The sequence below is a fragment of the Agelaius phoeniceus genome, chromosome 9 (genome assembly GCF_051311805.1).
Source record: "Agelaius phoeniceus isolate bAgePho1 chromosome 9, bAgePho1.hap1, whole genome shotgun sequence".
Lineage (NCBI taxonomy): Eukaryota > Metazoa > Chordata > Aves > Passeriformes > Icteridae > Agelaius > Agelaius phoeniceus.
In genome coordinates this window covers 22,379,045-22,402,110 of record NC_135273.1, presented here as the reverse complement: position 1 = coordinate 22,402,110, position 23,066 = coordinate 22,379,045, and the positions used below count along the sequence as shown (strand labels likewise).

Sequence of the window (23,066 nt, the reverse complement as noted above, 5' to 3'; positions counted from 1 at the left end):
TCAGGTAAAAACCAAAGCCAGGAAGATAATTTTTGGTTACATTTATATTCTTTATTTTGTTTTCCCAATTTATTTGTAAAAGTAGGGTAGAATTTAACCTGCACAATTCTGCCATTTATGTTCTCCAGAGTATGATCTGAAGAGATCCTGTGAAGCTCCTCTTTATTTCCAAATAAAATACTGAATTAAATCTTATATTTAATACAGACATTTCCAAACAGATTCCTTCCTACCTATTTTACTATAAAGCTATAATATCATAAAGATGTAGTTCTGTTCTAAGAGGAATTATGGATGAGAGTTCAGTCATCTGTTATAAAAGTTATAAATCAGTTATAAAATCCTAGATTAGGATAAAACGAGGTTAAAAATCCCCAAACCTGACTTTACAATTTTGGTTTTGAACTGGCAGCAAAAGTTTCAATCAGAATGCAAAATATTTGCAAGAGATTTTACACTTGTTTTGAAGGATGCTTTGAACACCTTTAGAAACTTGTTCCCACAGCCTAAAACTTGCATGTAATGGATAATGCAGAATATATTTCACATTAAAACCTGTGAACACAATGAAGCTAGAACTAGACATATTTTCCAAGATGCTGTTTTCCTTAAAATGCTGAGGATTCTGAGATGATGATGATATTTTGTGAATGTGCCATGACCACGACTTAGCTTGTCCTTAAAAATATCTGCTCCTTGAAGGCTTGTGAAAATCCTGATCTGAAACCTTAATCTAATTGTCAGCAACTCTAAGCAAGGGTCAGCTTCAGGTTGACAACACCACCAGAGGCAAGTCCATCAGAGTCACCTAACCTATAAGGTAACTTTTAGAAAGATTCAGCTGCTTTAGAACTGCATACGGAAAATATATTAATTCAGCCAGTTCTGATGAAGGAGGAGTACTGAGTATATCCTGAATGTTCTCACATAGCAAATGCCAAAGAAAATACTCTTAAGACTTCTTAAGAGCAGGTTATAAATCACTGGAAGAAGCAATTTTTCTCAGGCCTAGCTCTTATATAATCCAAGGCCTTGGTAAGGTATTTGGATAACATTAGCAGAAATGAGCATTAACTCATTTTAGGCAAGACAACTTTCTCTAGCCAAGAGAGGCACAAGGAAATCAAAGGCTTCAGCAGTTGTCCACATTCACAGGCTAACTCTAAGGCTTCCAATCAGGATCTTGGTCCATCAATCCACTTAGATGCATTTGTGAATAACAGTGCTCACCTGTGTCAGAGCAGATGCCACAGTTGAAACAGCCACAATGTGCAGAGTATCACCATACGAGACCAGAAAGCTTCAGCCCAAACAGAGTAACACCATACCTCATCAGAAGACTGCAGGTATCTACACTTCTTGTTCTTCAGCGCAGCCTTTTATCCCCTCCTGTTGATGCACTGCACCTGTGTGCCCTCTGTTCCCTTTGGTGGTTGGTCAGTGCCCCTGGGCACTCCATGGCTCGTTAGCTCCAATAGGATTCACCTGCTGCCCACAGCTGTAGCCCATTGGGGATGAGGCTCAGCCCAGCCCCACCCCAATTACCACAAACTCTGCACCTACACACCTGTCCTTCAGAGTTGTTAGCATAGTCATGGTCCCATAGTAAGATTTTTAAATGCTTATTTTCTCACAATCATGCGTTGTTTGTTTTGTTTTATTCCCATTACTAGGAGTAGAAAAGACTGGGAGAAATAGTTTTTAACTAAATAGCAGAAAAAGACTAACCAGTGAGATGTAACAGTTATCACATGTAGATATAAAACCACTGAAAAAAGCAACTGTGCATTTCAATTGTTATACTATGAGCAGAGAAGCAGAAATTTCACTTTAAAAACTTTGTGCCATCATTTGCTTGCAGTGCAATGAGATGACAATTGAAGCAGACAAGGACACAGCTAGAGATCTTCAGGAACAGAGGACAACAGCTAGCAGGCCATGCAAGACCCCTGACTCCTTATCACCTGATTTGCTGTCAGATTCTGCAGGCTGAACCTGCAAACAGATACTTCAAAATCCTTGTCAAACTTAAGGAGTCAGTCTGGGTATATGGTTACACCTCTGGAAAGCTGAATTTCATCTCTTTCTTTCACATATGCCAACCATTTAACAAAGCAAAAAGACAGACAGATCTACAGAATAAAGACAATAAACTTTCCCAAAGTGGGCAAGCAGAGATTCATGTGCCAACTATCACACCACATTAAGAAGAAATATGTGGTAAGACTCAATGTGAGTCAGTATAAAATGGGCTGATTCAGAACTTCACCACAAAGACTGCATCCAGCAAAGTTCTGCTGGGGGCAAACATTTCCCAACATACTCATACTGTTGGCAGGAGTAAAAAATACTAATACATCCAGTGGCAGCAAATGAACCCTTTTATTTTACAGAAAGCATTTTCAAAAGCAAAAATAGGTTTCTTTCTTCTGTCTTAAATGGGAGCAATGGTACACCAGAACACAGTGACTTTTCATCTGTAGGGATGTGAGAAATCAACACTCAGCAATCAAGTAATGTTCTGCTCAAAGAACAAATGCATTTAAAAGGGCTGCCTATCAGCCTTCCAAAACTTAGTAACTCTAATTCTCATCACTACACATTGACTTCAAAGATACTCACAGTCTGAGTAAGGCAAATACTAGAGTCAATACTGTGAGAATCAGCCATAAGAAAGGAGAAAAAAGTGGCTTCAGTGGTGACATACTTTCAGCAATCCCATAAATCATTTATGCATGCAACAGATTCAATTAAAGCCAATGTGCTTTAAAGTTAGGTTTGTGTATCCATAACAGCAGGATTTTCACTGAAGGTCATTTATCTTTGTGACATCGAAGTGAATTTCTAGTTTGGATCTTTTCCTTGTTTTTAATTTTAAGGTTAGGGATTAACATTTTCAATACACGAAGTTACAAATGCAGTAAGCACAGCTTCTATAGGCATCTCCTAGTAAAAACATTTGCCTCCAAGTCTTCATTTGTGAAGATATGACGTCTGACAAAAGGCAAAGGTCATCTCAAGACTGAACCTAGGACTGAAGTTACAACTCAAAGAACTAAGACTGGAGTAGTTCCTTTGAAATCCACATATTTTAAAATACTTTTAATTTTGTAGGCAAATCTTTTATTTTTTAATAGCCTAGTCTAAAGTGTGCCACATATGGAGAAGGGGCAGCAAAGGAAAGAGAGCAGAACTTCTTCCTAGATTACTGTACTATAACTTTCATGCTAAATGATAGTTCATTTAAGAAATTGAGGCACAGTTCCCACTTAGGAAAGAACTAAGTATAGGTAGCAACCCCAGGTGTGAAAATTCTGCCATGTCTTGAACCAGAATTTCAGCAGAACACATCAGAAAATATAATGCTCTGCATATTTAAAAAGAAAGAAGACGTTTGCATAAACAGCAATACACATCCATGCGTGTTTTTAAATAATATCCTAATCCATGCTAGTAAAACAAAATAATTACTCACAGATTTTCTTTTGGATTTTCCAGAATCAGAGGCATTTAGTGTGAATTGCCTTCAAAAAGATTTCAATTAGGGCTTTACCATATTTAATTCTAGGTACATAATCCCCCAAGTGAAAACTAAATCCAAAGTGGAAGAGAATTTGTTCAAATTTAATTCCAAAAATATTTTTGCCTCCAAAGCTTTGCTAGGAAAAAAAACACTCCTGAAAATGATAGAAATGGTTTTGACATTAGGAAAAGTAAACAAGCAAAATAAAGATGGAAAAATCATGCGGTCAGTTTGCAAGTGCTGTTTATTGTTTGAGGCAGGGTTAAAGCCTTTTATAAAGACAAGAACATATATGCAAACAGACTGAAAGTGACATTAGGTTATTCTAAACATCCCTATTCCAAATCCTGCTGCCTATAACATTGCCATAGCCAAAATGTGTGGAGGCATTCAAAACAGACATCATGATAGCAACAAACTAAGATTGCTGTTATTTTGGTGACCAAAACAGATGACAAGTGCCCTAAATATTTCTATTAATATTTTTGATTAAAGAAAAAGGCATGTAGTTTTCATTTATCTGGTATCATCTCGGACTTGCAATGTCTTATATTGGCCTTATATTTATGGTCATGTATGACATTAGAAGAGGCATGACAAGTGGCTAGAATGTGCCTTCCAGACACCAACCAAACAGCTCAGATCTCCATTTGAGCTACAAGTGGTGTGAACTGGATCATTCTATGTTCATCAGTGATTTTAAGTATCTGTTAAAAATTTATTATATACTTGCAGAGTGAGCAAAGGCTTCTGTTTACTGAGTGAGGCCTAAAATGCTGAGCAGCAGCAAGCTTTCCTTTGGCACCCAGCCAGTGCCTGCCTCACTATTTCATCAGTCACATCTGCTTTCACGACTGCCTTCCATGTTCAGTTCACTTCCACCTGTAATGCCAGCTGATAAAAGCCCCCAAGGTAGTGAGTTTCTAAAGACTGGTATGGTTTTTTTTTTTTAACCAGGAAAGTGAATAAAGACCACCAAGTAATTTCAAACAAACCAAGAACAGCTAGGCATGGATACCTCTCAATTGGGATCAGTATGAATGGGTTTGGAACAGCCAAAAGGTCAGAATTTCTGCATATTCCTTGGCCAATACCATTGTACATGCATGAAGTATGGGACTTTATTTTTTTCCTCAGTAACAAGTTAATGATTCTAAATATGTCCAACCTCTTTATCAGTAAAGCAGAAAATTTGCCCTGCCTTTTTATTTTCTTGACTGAAAATTTGACAATAGCCTTTCTTACAGAGATATCAAAAGGTAGATATTGTCTCTCTAATATATTAGTAAAGCTGCTAATTATGTTAATTCCACCAATTACTTTTGTTGACCTTTTTCTCCTCTGAATAATCACACCCATCTGGTGGCAGATTTATATCACTCCTTTTAAGCACTTTTTCCCCCAAATTTAAGCATTTAATTATAGATATAATCCCTAAAAGTTAGAAATAGCTTGTGCAATAAACCAGAAATAATTCACACTGTCAATATCACTAACGAGGGCTTCCAAGTGTAAACAGTTAAGTTATGACATTATTTTACAACATAAAGAAATGTTCACTTTTCTGAAGGTAAGAGCTACTAAACAATGAGATGTGATTCAGAAATTAGAAAAATTTGTCTGGGAAATTATAAAATCCTTTTCCTTTGCATATGAACATCTATACAAATTGACAGTGCTTTGCATGGCCAAAATGTTTTCAGGATATATATTTTTCCTTGCTGAAAGAAAAAATTATCCATCTAGGCTCATTTCGGGGGTGGGTGGGTGTGCTACCAAACTGTGAAAGGATTTGTGTAAGCATGTACGAGATGATAGAAACACAAGCACTTAATTCACAGGGAAAAAAATAAGAACAGATAAGGGCTTTTTCATCTGAAATTACAGCCTCTCTCTTTTATAAACACTGAGATATCAGCACTACTTTGGCTGAGCAGGCCAGGCAGAGATAAAGGCGGTGCTTTCGGAGGCGCCGCGGATGGAGCGGGCTCGGTCCAGCCCCAGGTGTGACCCTGCTCTGCTGCAGCAGCTCGGGCCAGGCAATCCATCACCGTGCTCCCCCTGCCAGCCCAGTGCTCGGCTGCAGCTGTCTGTCACACTGGTGGATGGGACCTGCTTAAAGGCAATCATGTCAATCTCTATGTGACTACTCAGACTAAGATAGAAGGATGATCTTGACAGGCTTGGCAAAGTCAGCAGAAGGCACTAGAGGACTTTAGTTACATGCTTAAAATGTAGGTGTGATTTGTGCTTCTCATGTGGAGGGACTGAAGAGGCACCAAACAGCACTGTGTTTTACAGCTGGTCATCTCGGATGAATCTGTTGCCCTCGGAATGTTTTCCATAGTAAATGTAGCGACATTTCCCCAAAATGCCTACAATAAAAAGGAAATTAATTACAGTTAGGATTGAAGTAGAATAACATGCAATAAAGCACATAACTTGGGAAATTTGAAAAAGGGAAAGGAGCAGTTTTTTCTTGTCCTGCAAAAGAAAGAAAGTTTGTGCATTTCAAATATTCAGTATTGCCATTTCAATCAGCAGCTTTGAACCCAGTCGAAAAATGTGTTCAAATACCTACATGAGCTATCCTGTTAAACATACATCCACGAGTATCTTCAAAACTAGAACTAAATAACACTGAAACATCATACAGTGTGTTTTAAATCACAGTACCTCTCTCCTGCTTCTAAAAAAACCCAGAAAGTCTGGGTTGAAATTATATTTTGTCCTCTCTGCTGTCTCCCTGCTATGTGTTTAAAAAGTTTTCCTGATGAATGAAACCAAAAAGAAAAAAACCCCAAAGATAAACAAAACAAAACAAACAAACAAAAATACCCCAAAAACCTCAACAGCAAATAATTACAGGTTAATGTGGATCCTACCTGTCAAACTTTTCCAAAGTCATACTGCAAGCACCTAAATCACCTTTGTTTTCAGTGACAGAGAGCTGAACGGAGTGGCTGAAGTCTATATGGGAAGCCATCGACAGACATGGGCCAGAACAGTTGGCCTCCCCAGACTCCAGCATTTTTATACATACAAATAAATATTCAATAAAAACATTTCCAAAGTATGTCTCCAAACAACACTGCAACATCCCATGAGCAAGATACAATTTAATTACACTAAATATTGGCACATGCGGGATGCTTTCAATAATTAGCCATAATACTGGTTTTGGGAGGCAAGGCACATTATTCACAGTGAGTACACTCAGAAAGATGCCTGAGGAGGCCTTAACTGCTGTGGGTGAGACACACATACCTGCAAATCTCACTACCTTATTCAAAAGCATCCCCTCTGGTGGTACTAAGTGGTATGTGAAAGCGTAAGTTCACAGTTACATCCCACCTGTGAACATCCTCAAAGATGCTAAATTTTACTAGCAGAGTTGCTCTTTGAGCCCTCAGACATGTATACTCAAATTAAAGTCATCTCCCATGAACAGAAAGAAGGTGGAGGGGTCTCCTCTGCCTTGGGAGTGTCTTACCAGAGCAGTCACTGAAGTATCCAGCTCACCTCCATAGGGCAAACATAACCTAGCCCAAAGGAGACAAGCACTGCCTTACATAAAGGGTAAAGAAGGGGGAGGAGCAGATCTTCAATTCTTTCTTGTTTTAGATTTCCAGAACTCACACAGCTGTTACAGTTCCCACTTGGAGTATGAATTAACTATGCAAGCTTTTATATTCTGCGCCATTGTTTACCAGTATAGTGTCTGGATATAGTTAAGATACATAAGATAAGCTACTAAAGCTTTGGAAGGCAGGGGTCATGAAAGAATAATCTAAATCCATGCTCTTCTTCCTCTCTAAGACATCATGATGGCAACATGTTCCTATGAGGGCTGTGGAGGGGAAATAGTTTGGCCTGTCATTTGTCGTGAAAAACACACCTCTTCAGGATAATACAAATGCAGTGGGGACTATACAGTGCAGTGCCTGATCATTTTCCCCTCCTGCATAGAGCTTTCTTCAATAATTTCAATTTCAATAATTTCACTAGTCAAGCAGTTTCCACATGCAAAGGATGATGACAGCACTCCTAAACAAGAGTCTAATGACGACCAAGTTATTCTTTCCCTAAGCAGATATTCCAAGTTGGTAACAAGGACATTTAGAGCTCTAAATGCAAAAGATATGAGCAGTTTATTAATGACCTTCTTTAGACATCTTTTTCACTGGCATTGATAAAAGTCTTGTTTGAGATCTGCTGCATTTCTTAAGGACTGGAAGGAAGCAAGACTGTTTATAGAGATGCTGGTGAGAGAGTGCTGTTTGATGAATGCTGGAGACTATAGCTAGGTGTCAGTGCTTAGAAAATGAGGCAAGGACATGAGGTATTAATATTGTCAATGATCTCCTGACAGGAAAACAGATACTGTATTCACCGTCAGATTTAAATAGACATCAAGTGCATTAATGACAAAAGGGCAGACTTCAAACAAAGGGGGCTGTATGGTGCTGTGCTGAGCCAGTCTCCAAGTTGGCAATAACCTGATCTGAAAAGACACTGTCAGGGCTACAGACAGGCCTGGGATTGTGTGCGGTGACAGAAAACAGAGATGCTGACAGAGATACCGGTGCCATATTATGCCAAGTATATTCTAACACTGTCTCCAGTCCTAACTAAATCTGACATCATTTCCTATCGCTTATAGTATCCTCCACTGCTCTGGCAGAATATTTCTCCCCAGACATCATTACAAACTCCACTGTAGTTTTAAAGTTACTGGCAGGCCTGTGCTGTCGTGGAGGCTGGGTCTAGAGGCCTAAGGATAACCTCAGTCAATCTAAATTTGGAGTTTGCTGGAGAAGTGCTCTCATTTTCACTGATATCTCAGCTACTTGAGGTGATCTGAACACTAAAGTGTGAGGAGCTGTCACCTTGAATAAAATCCTTAAAGTAAAGACGCTCTGTTCCCGGGATGTTCAGCAAAGATGTCGGACAGTCTGGCAGCAGGAAATGAAATCCAGCTGCTGCTGCTCGCCTGGGGATAAAGGTGCTTGGGCTAGTGACAGTTAAAGTCAGCTGAAATTTTTGAAATCCTGCAGCCTACAATTGTTTAAATTAAGGAAGTGTTGTCTCCGCAGAGATTCCCTACCCAGGCACACAGCTGTGATTCGATTGCCAGGCATATTACACATGCTGCTCAGAGAGCCTTGATAAAAGCACAGTTGAAAATGTTGCCATGAGACCTTGTTTATCATGAAGGTTATTTGTAAAACAATAATCTTGCTCATAAATTAAATGCGGTGACTGGCATGGTTATTTGTTTTGCTTTGTTTTTCCTCTTTATGTACCACCTCCCTTTGGCAACTACAGAAAGCTCAGAGAGCTGCAAAATGTTTGTGTGCTGCAATGAGAATTTTGATGCTAAGATATGTCACAAGTGAATTTAGGAAAGCTACTGCTTTTTTTCTGCCTATCTGCTATGGTATTCTTTCCTTGCAGGGCTGGGAGTACACTTGCTCTTTTGCACACAGACAAGGGAAAGAATGAGGGGAAAACAATACATCTGTGGCTGTTCTTGTGTTTTTAATTAAAATATCCAGCATTGGCCATAATAAGCTAAATATACCCCCTATACATCAAAACAATACACAGCATCCAGAATGAGGTTTCTGCTCGAGGTTCTTAAGAAATGACAACACAAGGTCTCTTGAGGGATCATCTTCCCTGAATGAGGCTTCTAATTTTTCTTAAGTAGCTGATTCTACCATCACCACAAGCTGTTAGAACTATAATTATGAAAAAATTGCATTGGGAAGAATCATTTTTAAATTCACTCTTTATCTTTTAAATGTTTCCATCCTTTGGAATGGATGTTCTAATTATGCTGGGTAAGTAATGACCTTGCAGTTGCTTGCATGTGTTGTGGTATCAGTCTTTCTTCACAAACACATTGTAATGTCAGCAGCACCAGCCTTTCCTTAGCTAAGGGAAAACCCAATTATCCAAATAAATAAATACATACATGCATGCATACTAAAGTATGTGAAAAAGTTCGAGTCATGTTAGCTCCTTTTAAATTTGGCATATTTTGCAGAGAGCTATGGTGCTTTTAGACCTCTGTATGCTTTGCTAGAGCAAAAAAAAGGTTTGCAGATGTATTATATCAGAAGTGGCAAAAACAAGTTGCAATGGGAAGTGTTAGACCTATAGATAATACAGCCTTAGTTAGTTACAGGTCAAAATTCATCTCAAGCTGACAGTGATCTAAGGGAATTCTTGTCAGGTAGCATCTTGTTGCCTTTTTCCTACCACATTAATCCTCCACATTTAGAAAAACCCACCTCTCAGTCATCACAACCTGGGCAGCTTCCAGCAACACGGCTTCCTCCACTAGCATTCAGTTTTCTTTAAAAAGTAATTACTAAAACTAAGTAGTCAAGGCAAAAAATTTTGCACCCCCATCAAAACTTATTGCCACATCTGCCCAACATCCCCATCAGGCACCCATTTTAACATCAAATGTTTTTAATAAGCCCCTCTGCAAGTGAAAGCAGCAAAGTATTCACAATTAAATGTGTTTGTCAAACTCAGGGAGTGGATTGCAGCTAACAGCCTTCTGCCTGTCTCTCACAGGGACTAACCACAGGGCCTGCTACCAGGAGCTGCGGTCAGATAAAGTGTGGCATTCCATACACAGACTCAATATTCTACTGGAATTCCACTTCACCTAACTTTAATTAGAGCACAGTACCTAAATCCTCCACTGCCAATTTGTATTTGATCCATATTCATCTCTTTTCGCACAACCTGCTGTTGCATAGTTTTGCTACGGGCTATTAAACAGCTGCCATGTTCCACCAAGAAGCTGGGTGCATCTCAGTGTGGTTATACTACCAATCTGTAAATTGTTTTGAGACCCTTCAGGATGAAATATCAATGCCATTATCATTTTTTTCATAGGCACTTGGGCATATTCTACAATTAATGAACAGAAGCTGTGAAATTCCCTTAAATATTAATATAAACTTCCTATAAAGGAAAGTAATTCCCTACTGACAACATTTAGAGGAGAATAAATACCTAGCTATGAACAATTTAAAGTCTATAATGCTACTGATTTAGGCAAAACACCTCCATGAGTCAAGTTAATCTAAAACTCTTAAAAATCTTTTTATCTAAGGGATATGTAAAGGTGGGAAAAAAAAAAAAAGAAAACAACAACCCAAAAGCAAACCCTTTTGTACAGGAGTTTAGTAAGTTTTCAGTTTGTATTTATCTACCTGGAAATTCTAACAACTTTAACCAGCTGTCTTGTTGACAACTTATTTGCAGATTTTTTTGGTGAAACAGAATGCTTGTTTCTATTGAAACCAGCTTGTTTCTCTATGAACTAGCCTATGAATTCTCTGACACAGGAATCTGAGAAGATCCCTTGGAAGACAAGACAAGGTGTAAAGGATCATCTGTGTCACCAAGCACTCCCCAAAGCAGCCAAGTGTGTAACCCAGAGAGGTCCAGCTTGCACTCAGCCCCAGCAAACAAAGCCCTGCCAGCGTGGGGAGGACTGAGCGAGCTCACAAACTGCAACGTGACACAGGACAACAACACAAGAGTTGCAGCTGTCCTTGCTAATGTGATGGGCTCTCTGGCTGCCACCATTGCATCTGTTTGCTGCAACCACGTTTCCAGATCACTCCCAGCTGGAGTCAAGACACAGGAGCTTGACTCCTTAAACCAGAGAAGAAGTAGCAACAGAAAGAGGAGAATACAACAGATAAGAAAGCTTTTGGTTGTACCACAGCTAAATGCTGTGGAAAAGAATCTTAAAATGACCTGAAATACCACAGCAAGAAACAAAACCCAGATAAATACCTAAAATATTATCATAACATACTCACAAGTGCTCACATAACAAATGCACAAATATTAATGTTCCTTGTGTTATAAACTAGTTAATTTATTTTTAAGAGGATAGAAACGGTAAATGTAAGCAAAAATGATGCATAATTTATCAAAAAGTAGCTATGCATAAAGGGGTGAGGTTTTGCTTGAGAAGGCTGGGGACAGAGCTGGCTGTGGCTAAGGCAAAATTCCTTCACCAGGGCCACAGTCCTCACAGAGTGGTCCCCAAATACTCCCAAAGAGGTGTCTGTGAATTAGGGATTGTGGTCCATTGCAGGTTTCCTGGAGAAAGGAGACATACCTTCAGTAGTAAACTGAAATAAACTGCTGATCCTGACTCCCCCCTCTCTCTGAGGGTAACAGCATTCAAGGAAGGTAACCTTCCCATTCAGAGGAGATGAATTACCTCTGCTCTGCTCCCTGCACAGGGATGCCGAAAAATGATAACATTTTCCTCTGGACACCCTACAGCACGGGGCACAAAATGGTCTTTCAGACTGAAAGAAATTACTGAAAGACACAAAATCAAATCTGTATCCAGTCTACAGCAATGGTGTGAGAATTACACACCTAAGCTAGAGCTGAGAGGAATCACAGAAGGCAAACTAACACACTGAATTATTGCAAGTATCCTGCACAGACAAGTGCTGTGACATGTCAAGTCTCACTGGCCTGTTTGTGGGAAGGGGGAAAAAGGGGGGAGTATGCTGGGAAGTGAGAGTAGGGGAGGGGGGAGCAAAGCAGTCAACAGGGAGGGGATGTTGGAAAAATTTGCAATGAAGGTGATAGGAATACAAAGATGTGAAGTTTGCATCCTGGGCCAAGGAAGCTGCACAAATGTTCAGTGTAAACTAGCAGTCAAGCTGATGTGTGATAAAGTGCAGCCTGCTGTAAATACACTTCAGGGCTCCCAGTGCAACCAGGGAAGAAACTTGTAATTTGGAAGCAGGGGGAGAAGGAAAAAGTAAAAAAAAAAAAAAAAAAAAAATGCACTGCAAGCTTTTTCTCACATAATCTGTTACTGGAAAATTGAGAAGCTTGTCTAAGTCCGTGGGAATAAGCTGATGAGCTGATACTTAATAATAAACCATATTGTGTCATGGTGTGGAGTCATCTAGATCCATTCAGGCCACAAACTATATTACTTTATACAGCCCTGGCTGACATACATTTAAAGCCCTCTACACATTAAGGAGCCATTAGGCTGACAGATTAAAAGTTATCTTGGAGCTAATGTTTCCATTATGCGTATCCTGGCAGTGGAACAATCAACACACTGTTCCTCAGATGTCATACTTTGTTTAAAAAAAGGGTAGGGGGGAGAGCAGGGGGAAAGGAGGGTATCCTTCCCTCCTTGAATGACATTGACATGATCAGCTTTGATCTGGGCATGTGCTGTCTACAGATTCTCTACTGTTGGCTAAAATAGGAGCATTTAGGGCATAATACTTTAAATCATTAACCAGTTCCATACTCCTCTGGGTATCATTGTGACAATTTAGGGTTCTGCACTTGGGATTTCTTTGGAATCTTTCCATGCTCATTGTAACTATCATCAGAGAAATATATTGGGGGGTTGGGATGTCTTTTCCTAGTGAAAATGAAACAAAAAGCATCCAAGAAAAATACACAACCAAATAAACAAAAACTCCAAACCAAATGCTTTTGCCTCTTCAGTGTACCTTTACCAGTTTTGCACCGTTACTGACATGGAGAGAATTAATGCTGACTTTATAATTAAATACTTGCTGTGAAATATGTTGCAAAATTAAAGCAGATTTTTTTCTTTTTCAATTCCTCAGACGCATAAATTTTGTACTTAGCTAGATACTGTAATCAAAGAAACCCAAGTGCACAGAAAGCATCAGCGTGCCAAATTTTACGGGCGGACTGATGCTTACATTTGGAGATACTGAAGGAGATGGAGGAGAGGAAGTTTGGGCTCGCAGTGCTCCGGGTCTAGGTGTGTCTCATTCTCCCACCCATGGTGTGAATGAAAGCAGAAGCGGACAGACAGACAGACAGGGGCAGTAAATGCTCCGCCAGGTCGGGTCCCGGCCGCGCACCGCGGGCTGGCTGTGCGGGCGGGCCCCGGACACTAGAGGGCAGCAGCTCTTTGTGCCAGCCCCGCCGCGCCGCGCCGAGCCGCGCGGGCGGGCGGCGATCGCGGGCGGCAGCGCTGAGCGCGCCCCGCTGCCGCCGGCGGAGCCCGCAGTGGTAACAGCGGTGCTCTGAAAGAAGGCAGCCTCTGGCCCAGCAGCCTGCATTGGTACAAGCTCTGCCCGCAGCCTCTGGCCCAGCAGCCTGCACTGGTACAAGCTCTGCCCGCAGCCTCTGGCCCAGCAGCCTGCACTGGTACAAGCTCTGCTCGCAGCCCCTCGCCCAGCAGCCTGCACTGGTACAAGCTCTGCTCGCAGCCTCTGGGCCAGCAGCCTGCACTGGTACAATCTCTGCTCGCAGCCCCTCGCCCAGCAGCCTGCACTGGTACAAGCTCTGCTCGCAGCTCCTCACCCAGCAGCCTGCACTGGTACAAGCTCTGCTCTCAGCCCCTGGCCCAGCAGCCTGCACTGGTACAAGCTCTGCCCGCAGCCCCTCGCCCAGCAGCCTGCACTGGTACAAGCTCTGCTCTCAGCCCCTTGCCCAGCAGCCTGCACTGGTACAAGCTCTGCTCGCAGCCTCTGGCCCAGCAGCCTGCACTGGTACAAGCTCTGCCCGCAGCCTCTGGCCCAGCAGCCTGCACTGGTACAAGCTCTGCCCGCAGCCCCTGGCCCAGCAGCCTGCACTGGTACAAGCTCTGCTCGCAGCTCCTCACCCAGCAGCCTGCACTGGTACAAGCTCTGCCCGCAGCCTCTGGCCCAGCAGCCTGCACTGGTACAAGCTCTGCTCGCAGCCCCTGGCCCAGCAGCCTGCACTGGTACAAGCTCTGTTTGCAGCCTCTGGCCCAGCAGCCTGCACTGGTACAAGCTCTGCTCTCAGCCCCTCGCCCAGCAGCCTGCACTGGTACAAGCTCTGCCCGCAGCCTCTGGCCCAGCAGCCTGCACTGGTACAAGCTCTGCTCTCAGCCCCTCGCCCAGCAGCCTGCACTGGTACAAGCTCTGCCCGCAGCCTCTGGCCCAGCAGCCTGCACTGGTACAAGCTCTGCCCGCAGCCCCTGGCCCAGCAGCCTGCACTGGTACAAGCTCTGCTCGCAGCCTCTGGCCCAGCAGCCTGCACTGGTACAAGCTCTGCCCGCAGCCTCTGGCCCAGCAGCCTGCACTGGTACAAGCTCTGCTCGCAGCCTCTGGCCCAGCAGCCTGCACTGGTACAAGCTCTGCCCGCAGCCTCTGGCCCAGCAGCCTGCACTGGTACAAGCTCTGCCCGCAGCCTCTGGCCCAGCAGCCGGGCTTCTGCCGGGCTGAGCTGGGGAGCCCCAGGGTGTGGGCTGGCGGCGGGGCAGCGCTCCGAACAAAAGGCTGGAAATGCTGTCGGGGGAAAGGCATTTGTTATTCTCTGGTATTCACGGCGTAAATGCCAGCGCTGCTTTGAACCACCTTTCTCTTACTTTCGTTAATGCAACGGTGCGACCACCGAAGTGATGTAAGAGACACTTTTTACATATTCAGAATGATGGAGGAAAAAGAGGTTCTAAAATCCCTTCCCAACCCTACACTAAAGTTCAGCTGTTCAGTGTACACTCACCATACAATTTAGGAGATTTTCAGTTAATTTGGCTAACATATGCAAAAATGGCCTTTCTGCTGGCTGCTCTGTTCTTTGGGCTACATTCTAATAATAAAACTTACACTACTCAGCAATGGAACTAAACCATAAAGAATGACAAGGTCATTAAGAAAACAAAAAGTGACTATAATTAAATCATACTTCACAAACCTTAACCATGCACAGATTGCATTAGCAGTAAAATGTGAGAGGAAAAAAGAGGGAAGTAAGTTCTTTTAGTAACTGTGATAGAATTAAACAAATGCACCATGATTTATGGGGCAGAAAGCAAACTTTTGGAATAATTGTTCGGAAAGTCTGCAAGCATTCCAATAAAATTACAAATTCTTCTGTGAAAAAAATTTGAGCAGCAGGGCCCTTCTGGAGAGTTTAGACATAAATTTGGCTCATCTCATGAGTAAAACTTGCTTTTGGATCTCAAATGTGTTCCTGCTGCAGGAGTTCACATTAGGGAAAAAAAAAAGCCATAGAAAATTCAGTCTGGTTCAACTGGTTTGAAATTTCTCAAGAGAGTCATCTGAAATAAAGACAAGTTGCTTTTTATTTTTAAAGCTGGGAAAGAAAGTCTCTCAAATAAAATTAAAGAGCATAATTAAATAGTGCTGCTGTCACATTATGATACAGTTAAGGGAACCTTCTTTGTCTGCCATTACTTGCTGCTTTCCACAAGCCCTTCCTCAGAAACAACAACAACAAAAAAATACATTTAAGTAATTGCTAACGATGAGATTGCTATGATTTTTCCTTATAAAAAATAGGTGTTTTTTGAGAAGCAGGTACTACAAGGCCCTGGATTCCCATCTGGCACTCTGTAAGACACATCAAGAGCCCACAACAACAGGTGAGCTCCTTTCTCTCGTCTGTCACTATTACTATTTAGCATCAAGTGTAATCAAAAGTGCATCTGGATCCAAACACAAAGTATTCAGAAAATATGTAGTTCTCTGGACTAAATCTGGGCTTGCCTCTTGGTAGAATTTTGTTCTCTTCTATATGACACATAGCACCATCTGCTATTGCTAAATAGTAACTGGCCATAGTCTAGTCCCAACCTGCCTCCAGTACTGAAAGCCAAAATATTGTCATCGTTTTCTATCCTTTCCCCTTTCCTCAGTCTCCTTATAAAATATGCTAATGGGAGGGGGCTGAAGGTTAAATCACAGTGGCCAGTAGAACATCATTTACAGGTGCACTTTAGTCTCTATGGGAGCTTTTACTAAAGATAAGAAATTGGGGACTAAGAAACAGCTCGAGAGGCACATTAAAACCCCTCCACTAGGGTCAGAGTCATTAAAGTTTAGTTAAAGCACTGAAGACTTTCTAACAAGTATTCTGCTTAGTAAACATTTTCCACCAGAGCGTGGCTATTGGTGAGAGCTTTTGGAGTGTGTCAGTTAATCAGTATTTGCCCGCTTTGACAGCTTGAAATATTACTCACTTATTTGGCTGGTTCAAATTTGTCAGACTTGACTATGTCACAAGTTTACATGTCCCCATATGAAAAAGGAGCTCACTGGCAAAATGTTCACGATGGACCTAATAAAACACATGTGGCTAGAAAATAATCAAACAACAGTGGTCACTGTTATGACTCAGAAGGACAAAAAAAGAGTGACTGTCTTTGAGACTACCAAGCTAAACAGGAAGCAATAACCTGTTACTTTACCAAACATCCTTTAAATGGTTAATGGAAGAATAAAATCTCCACCACACTCAGGGGCATTAAATTGCCTGGTTCAAGCTGCATATATATTTTGGATGTGTTGAGTCGTTTGCTGGTACAAAGAAAAGAAAGGCTTAAGACAGAAGCTGTCTCTCAGTCCCGAGATTGTTTTGCAGCCAAGGAAGCCCCTTCTGCCACAGCAAGGCCATTTAGGCAATACTCTTCACCTTTGCTCTCAGAGTGGGTGGTATTAAAACAGAAAGTCCTCTGCAGGTAGCAGGTAGTGTGGGATTAGACCATCACATGAATTCACAGCAGGAAAGCCAGTCATACACAGCCACTGTTTGGTTAAATGTATTCAACAACAGGGCACACGAGTGCTGCTGTTAAGCCTGGGGCACTGCTGAACAGCACAAACTGCCCTACAGAAGACCTCAAAGATCTCAGAAGTAATAACAAAAAATTATACAAGAAAGATCTTTTCAGGGATAAGGAAAGCTTAACCACTTACGTGTGTGCAGTGAACCCTGTGGTCCTTTCAGAGAGGCTCCTGGGAAGCAGCGATATGCTACTGAAGTATTTCAGTCTTTGGGCAAAACAAGCTTGACATCCCTGTTGGCATCTCTGCTGAGAACAGACACTGGCCTTACTCAGAAAACATCAAACGTGACTTTCTGCTAGCTGTGGCAAAGCTGAATACTGAAGGCAGGGGAGGAGAGGTCACAGAGGAAGCAGTAGTTAACGGGGTAAAGTGAGTGTTATAATCCCCAAATTGCAGTAGGACTGAATGTTTGCAGACAATCTGCCTGTCTATACCAAGACAGCCTCATTTTTCTTTCTTCTAGGAGAGGGTTAAGTATAATCTGAAGCCTGGAAAATGGCTGCTGTTGATACTAGTGAGGCCTTCTCTTTAACTAGATCCTTCAGGAAAAAACAAATTAATCAACAGCCAGCTGAAGTGGGTTTAATGATTGCATTCTGCATACAATCAGCTTTTCCCTTTTCAAGGGCCATCAATATGTCAAGGGAAGACATATCTGAAGGATATAGCTCTTAACATCAAGGTTATCTATTCTCCACAAGGCTCCCACTCCTTACTGGGCTGATACTTTACACTGCCTGTGTCTAACATTTTCATCAACTCTGCAATCAATCAAGGTAATAATGTTGTGCAAAAAATCAATTAACAACGCAATTAAACTTTCCTTATTATCTCAAAGGGCTGAAATAATACCTAAAGGGAAGATAGACTCACTGAATGCAGACATCCATAACCCAATGTGAAAGTGAATTATGAGGTTAGACAGATGCAGGCATGTACTGGCGCTGTTATTTTCAAAGGGATATATCTCATCCAGGCAGTGTATCAGTCACCACCAATCCCATACCCTAAAATTCCAAATTACTTTTAAGAAATATACGATGTGCAATATCCATTTCATATTCTCTTTTAGAGATAAACCCCCCAAAATCTGAACAGGAGTATTATTCAAAGACAAAATGATCTTTCAGAAAGAACATAAAATATAAAAGCTATAATAACATTTACATCTGTATACCACCCATGTCTGTAAATGCAGGTCATCAATTATACCTAATCTGTAGTGAATAAGGAACAGAAGAAGCAGCACAACATTTAAAGCCCAAAGGCTCAAATTTGCAAATACCTTGCATCAAGTACACTGAAAGAAGAGCCCCAATATAAACACATGCAGCAAAACCAGCAAGGACTGAAGTATCATTCCCTGAAAATAAGACAGAGTGCCTATATTATTTTGTAATTACATTCAATCCTCATGGAAACATCATTCCCAAGAGCTGAGAGTTTTAAAGTACATTGAAAACAGACAATTAACCCCTTGCTGTTGGGAGGATTTGGGTTTTAGCATAAAGATGTTAAGGAGAGAGGTGTTGAGCACACCAGCACAACGGAGTTAATGTAGTTGGGAACCCAGGTGCAATAGCTTTGTTTTGAAGATGACTGGATAAGGATTTGAGGGAGGGTGGGGAAAAGAGGAAAGAAAGAATACATCTAAAATTAACTATGAAATGAGTGAAAACCAAAAAATATTATACAAAGAAAACAACTGTGACCAAGCTAGGTATTTTGTGGGGTTTTTGACTCCTATCATTTTATATCACACAACCTGAGCGTTTCCCCTCAGCCCCCCCTTACTCATTTCCCAACATACCCACACACAGTCTTCACCCTAGGTTGTTGTGATTTAACATAGGCAAGAAGATAATGAAAATAGAAAACACTTAAGGGAAGCCTATGTCAGAGTGACAAGCTAGGCTTACATCCTGTAATAAGCTCAGGAAAATTTGGAAGCAGAAAAGATTTCCCTTACACACTGCACTTTGAATTCCTCTGTTAAAGGACGCTCCATGTGTCTGTGTAAGGAGAGGTGTTCTACAAAGCTGTTCTCCCAGCAGGGTTTGCTTAAGCACATAACAGCTGCAGTTTAGAAATGGTCTATTCTTACAATTAGCTCATGTAGTGCAAGTGGCTTGTTTGGACCAAGATCTTTTTTTTTTTTTGTTGATAATTCTCCCTGGTTTTGTCTTTGTCTTGTACTTCCTGCTCTTCCCCCTGTTACCCCCATTCTGTAGAGTCAATCATAGGTGAGATACAAATAAATGTGACTAAAATTTTCCACAATTTTTGAAACATTACGACATTCCTGCATGGATTTGGGGCACTAATATTAGCCCAGGATTAGAGAATTCAGCCATTCCTCTCTTAACCTTTAGGAACATAATTAATATGTTTTCATTTTCAATGACTTCATTGTGTGTCTATCAACTGGAACCATTCCTGCTGTGTATTTGATTCCACTGACGATGGGGTGTGTTGGATTTTAAATGATGTGCTAGCACTTCTGTTCCCTATATACTCTAGTTTATGTGTTATTCATGACTTGCATTTGGAGACATGGATGATACACAGATGTAAATGTTATTAAAGCTTTTGTGTTTAGATTCATTGTGAAAGAGTTCTTTGTTTTCAGATAATTCTTTTAACCATCACAAATAACCACCAATACATGAAATTGTCTTGAGACATTTTTCTTTCCTGTTAAGGTTTTTGATGAAGAGAATTTTTTATTCTCCCTAGTGTTCTCTCATCATCAAAATAAAATACAGGATAAATTGACAGACAGCAGTTACACCTGCAGGATAACGTAGAAGTAAACCTTTTTGTCATGTGCTCATTATACAAAATCAAACCCAAAAGTTACTTTATTTTTTTAATAGCTGTCAGGACTGTGGCTCCCAGTTTAAGAAGGCTGCGACTGGCATTATTCTCAAACTGCTTTCACCCTTTAGCATCACATTTGTATTCCTGAGGAATTTAAAAGGAACATGGTAAAGAAAAAGGAACTTCAAATCATGATTTCCTATCTCCTTTTTCACTTAGATTAAACTAATTTTAGATTATTAGTTTTATAACACTGTTTAAATATTTTGAATATATGACAGGCATACTGTGCATCTTTGTTGCACTGGTACTATGTAGGAAAAAGCTGAAACACAATATGTACTTAAATGCTTGGTAAGCATCAGCCTTGGAAAACATCACCCAGACAGCAGTCAGAAGTAATTTTTTGTGATGGACAGATAAAACACCATTCAATTTTTTCATTGTTACTTATTAAGGCAAGGGGTGAGCAGGTAGATTTGTGTGTCTGGACTGGTAAATCTTCAAGACAGTTGTGTGAGGTTGCTATATGTAAGTACATATATGGCTTTGAACTGAAACAAAAGTCCTCTCAAAAAGCCACATTTAATCACTAATAATCCTGTCAATTGATAAATCCTTTGATATTTTCTCTCAATGAAATTGAAGCTCACTTTAAACATGAAGTCTTGGAGTTGTCACATTTTTTGCTTTGAAAGAAATATTTTATAACATGTATTTTTACTTTTTATGTCTATTTTATCCATTAAGCCTATAATAGCAGCAGCCTCTCTAAAGAACTTAAATATTCAGAAAACCCAGCAAAAGGGATTTCTTTGTCTGAAGTTCAAGCTTCTTGTAAAAATCTGACTCAGACTAATTTAGTCAAAGTATAATAGTTTGATCAAGAAAATAACTTATTAAATTTTCTTTTACTGGAGTAGTGTGTTGGATAGTGGTGGCTTGCACTCCCAAATGTACCATTTTACAGAGAACTTAATATTTTGTTGTGAATAGTTATTGAAAAGAGAGTTTTCCATCTGACAGAGAGAATGAATCTAATGTCACCCACTCTTTACCTCCAGTTTTCTGTTGCACCACCTCTGTCTGGTACAATCTTGTAAATGTTTTGCTGTAGATATCTGCTGTTTTACTTCACCTGCCACTAAAGCCTACCGCTCTTGAGCAGTTTTGGAAAACTGCCTTTGAGCTTTATGAAACAAAAGATAATTTTTTAAGCTGAACCAAACTTTAACTTAATTCAGCAGGACACTGCAATGCTGCTTCTAAGTCTTTGATGCTTTATTGAGGAAACAAGATTCCAACCTTTCTCTTCCCCAGTCACAGTGAAGACAGCTCAGGACTACTCAGCAGAGCATTTCTAATGGCCAAAACCCAGGAAGTCGTGGCTCAGCTGCCCTGCACTGCATTCCAGGCAAATTCCAGCCATAGTGGGCAGTGGCCATGCCATGGAAAGAGTAACCCTAGTGCAGGATATAGGGTCAGGACAAAGTAGGGTGTCTGGAGCATCATCTCATTAGGCCATACTAGGTCCTTGAGATTAAGAAGCTGCAGTATTTGGGTAGCAGAAGAGGGGAATTAAAAGAGGCCATTTTTGTGTGGTTTCAGTCTTGTGCCACACAGTTCTTCAGCCTTCACAGACTGTCTGGCCAATGTGCACATTTCAGTCTTTTACTTTTCATGGTGTAAACACTTATTTTTGGGCTTGCTCAAAAATGGAAATAGCTTGTCATCCAGGGAATAGATGAGCAACATTTTCAGATGCTCTTCAACAATTATTTTGTCATCAGGAAGCAGCGTATGATACCTTATAAACATGACACCATAAATCTACAACATTGAGGCAGATACAGATTAATTTACAATTCAGTATTAGTAGACACCTTAACTGAGTAGAACCTGATGCAACATAAAAATATGTTGAGATGAATTTGTTAAAATAACAATTTTAAAAGGTTTTTACCATTTCTATCTAACCAGAAGCATGTTCACTGCCTGTGAAATAATACAAGATTTCTGCTCTCCTCCAATGCACTTGTCTATAGTTGCACTTGGCTTAAATAGCCTTTGGTAAAGGCTTGGAGATCTTAAAATAGGAGGGCACTCATCAAACTTTCACCAGATGACTCACTGCACTGTTAAGAGCAGTTATTTAAATGTTTGAAATATTTTAGACAGTTGATGAAGTCAAGAGAACCAGTTCAGCCAAGCACCAAGAAAGCAAACAGTGACCCACAGGATTTCAACCATCCTCCTTTTCTGATGTGTTTTCACAGTACACATTACCAGAAGCTTTATGAGACCACTTTAAATCATCAAGGGTCCATCCAGGCAATATCAGCCAAAAAATGGGGTACTAAAAGATATTACAGAAAGCAGGTACAGGATGTTCTTTTTTCTCCCATGTATTTGAATTTTTTGTTTAACAGGGAAGAAGTCTGTCTTCTCATAAAACCAAATGATATGACAACGTTTTTCTTGACATAAAGAAAATAACTTCATGTGGTCTTTGCCATAGCCATGCAACTGTGCAGGCCTGGTGAGTGTGGCCGTCTTGCATAGCCTCCTTCTCCATTTATAGCAAGGATGGTTAAGTTCTGGACACACATGGCTCTAAAGTTTATTGATTTCAAGTGCAATTAATATCCAAGTCTCTGGGAAGCTTATATAAAGCTATTACTCTGTTCAAAGGGGAAAAAAAAAGACCATCAAATGGTTATACTGAAAGTTATTTTTCTGTTTTTCTTTGTCTCAAAAAAGAAAGGGGGAGGGGGAGATGACTGTTCCATAATTATAAATCTTCTGAAACTGTAACTCAGGAAAAGACTTTTCAAATAAAATGTTTCCCAGAAAAGAATATTTGGCAGCGGTTGGCTCTTGTTTTCCCTAATAACCATTAAAAGTCTGCCCTAGTAAAGCATTTTACTGCAACGTTTGAAATGGTAGAGTTTACATTTTATTTAATGAATAGTTGCAGAGCATTAAAGCAACATCTCGTCGGCAAAACAGCTCCTTATCCTCGCTTTGTCTCAATTGGTTTTTTTACATTTCATTTTCAATGACATGTCAGCCGTCTCTCACCAACCTCAAAGGAAAGT

General features: G+C 40.6%; 1 protein-coding gene across 3 annotated transcripts in view; it reads right to left on the bottom strand.

Moving 5' to 3' along the window:
• Positions 1-3,749: 3,749 nt before the first annotated feature.
• Positions 3,750-23,066, bottom strand: part of LRMDA (leucine rich melanocyte differentiation associated) — a 612,230-nt gene continuing 592,913 nt past the window's right edge. For all 3 annotated transcript variants that reach the window (XM_077183240.1, XM_054637712.2, XM_077183242.1), the window contains one exon: positions 3,750-5,898. In XM_077183240.1, the coding sequence (XP_077039355.1) occupies positions 5,743-5,898 (156 nt within the window). In that variant the 3' untranslated portion in view covers positions 3,750-5,742. The remainder of the gene's footprint in view (positions 5,899-23,066) is intronic.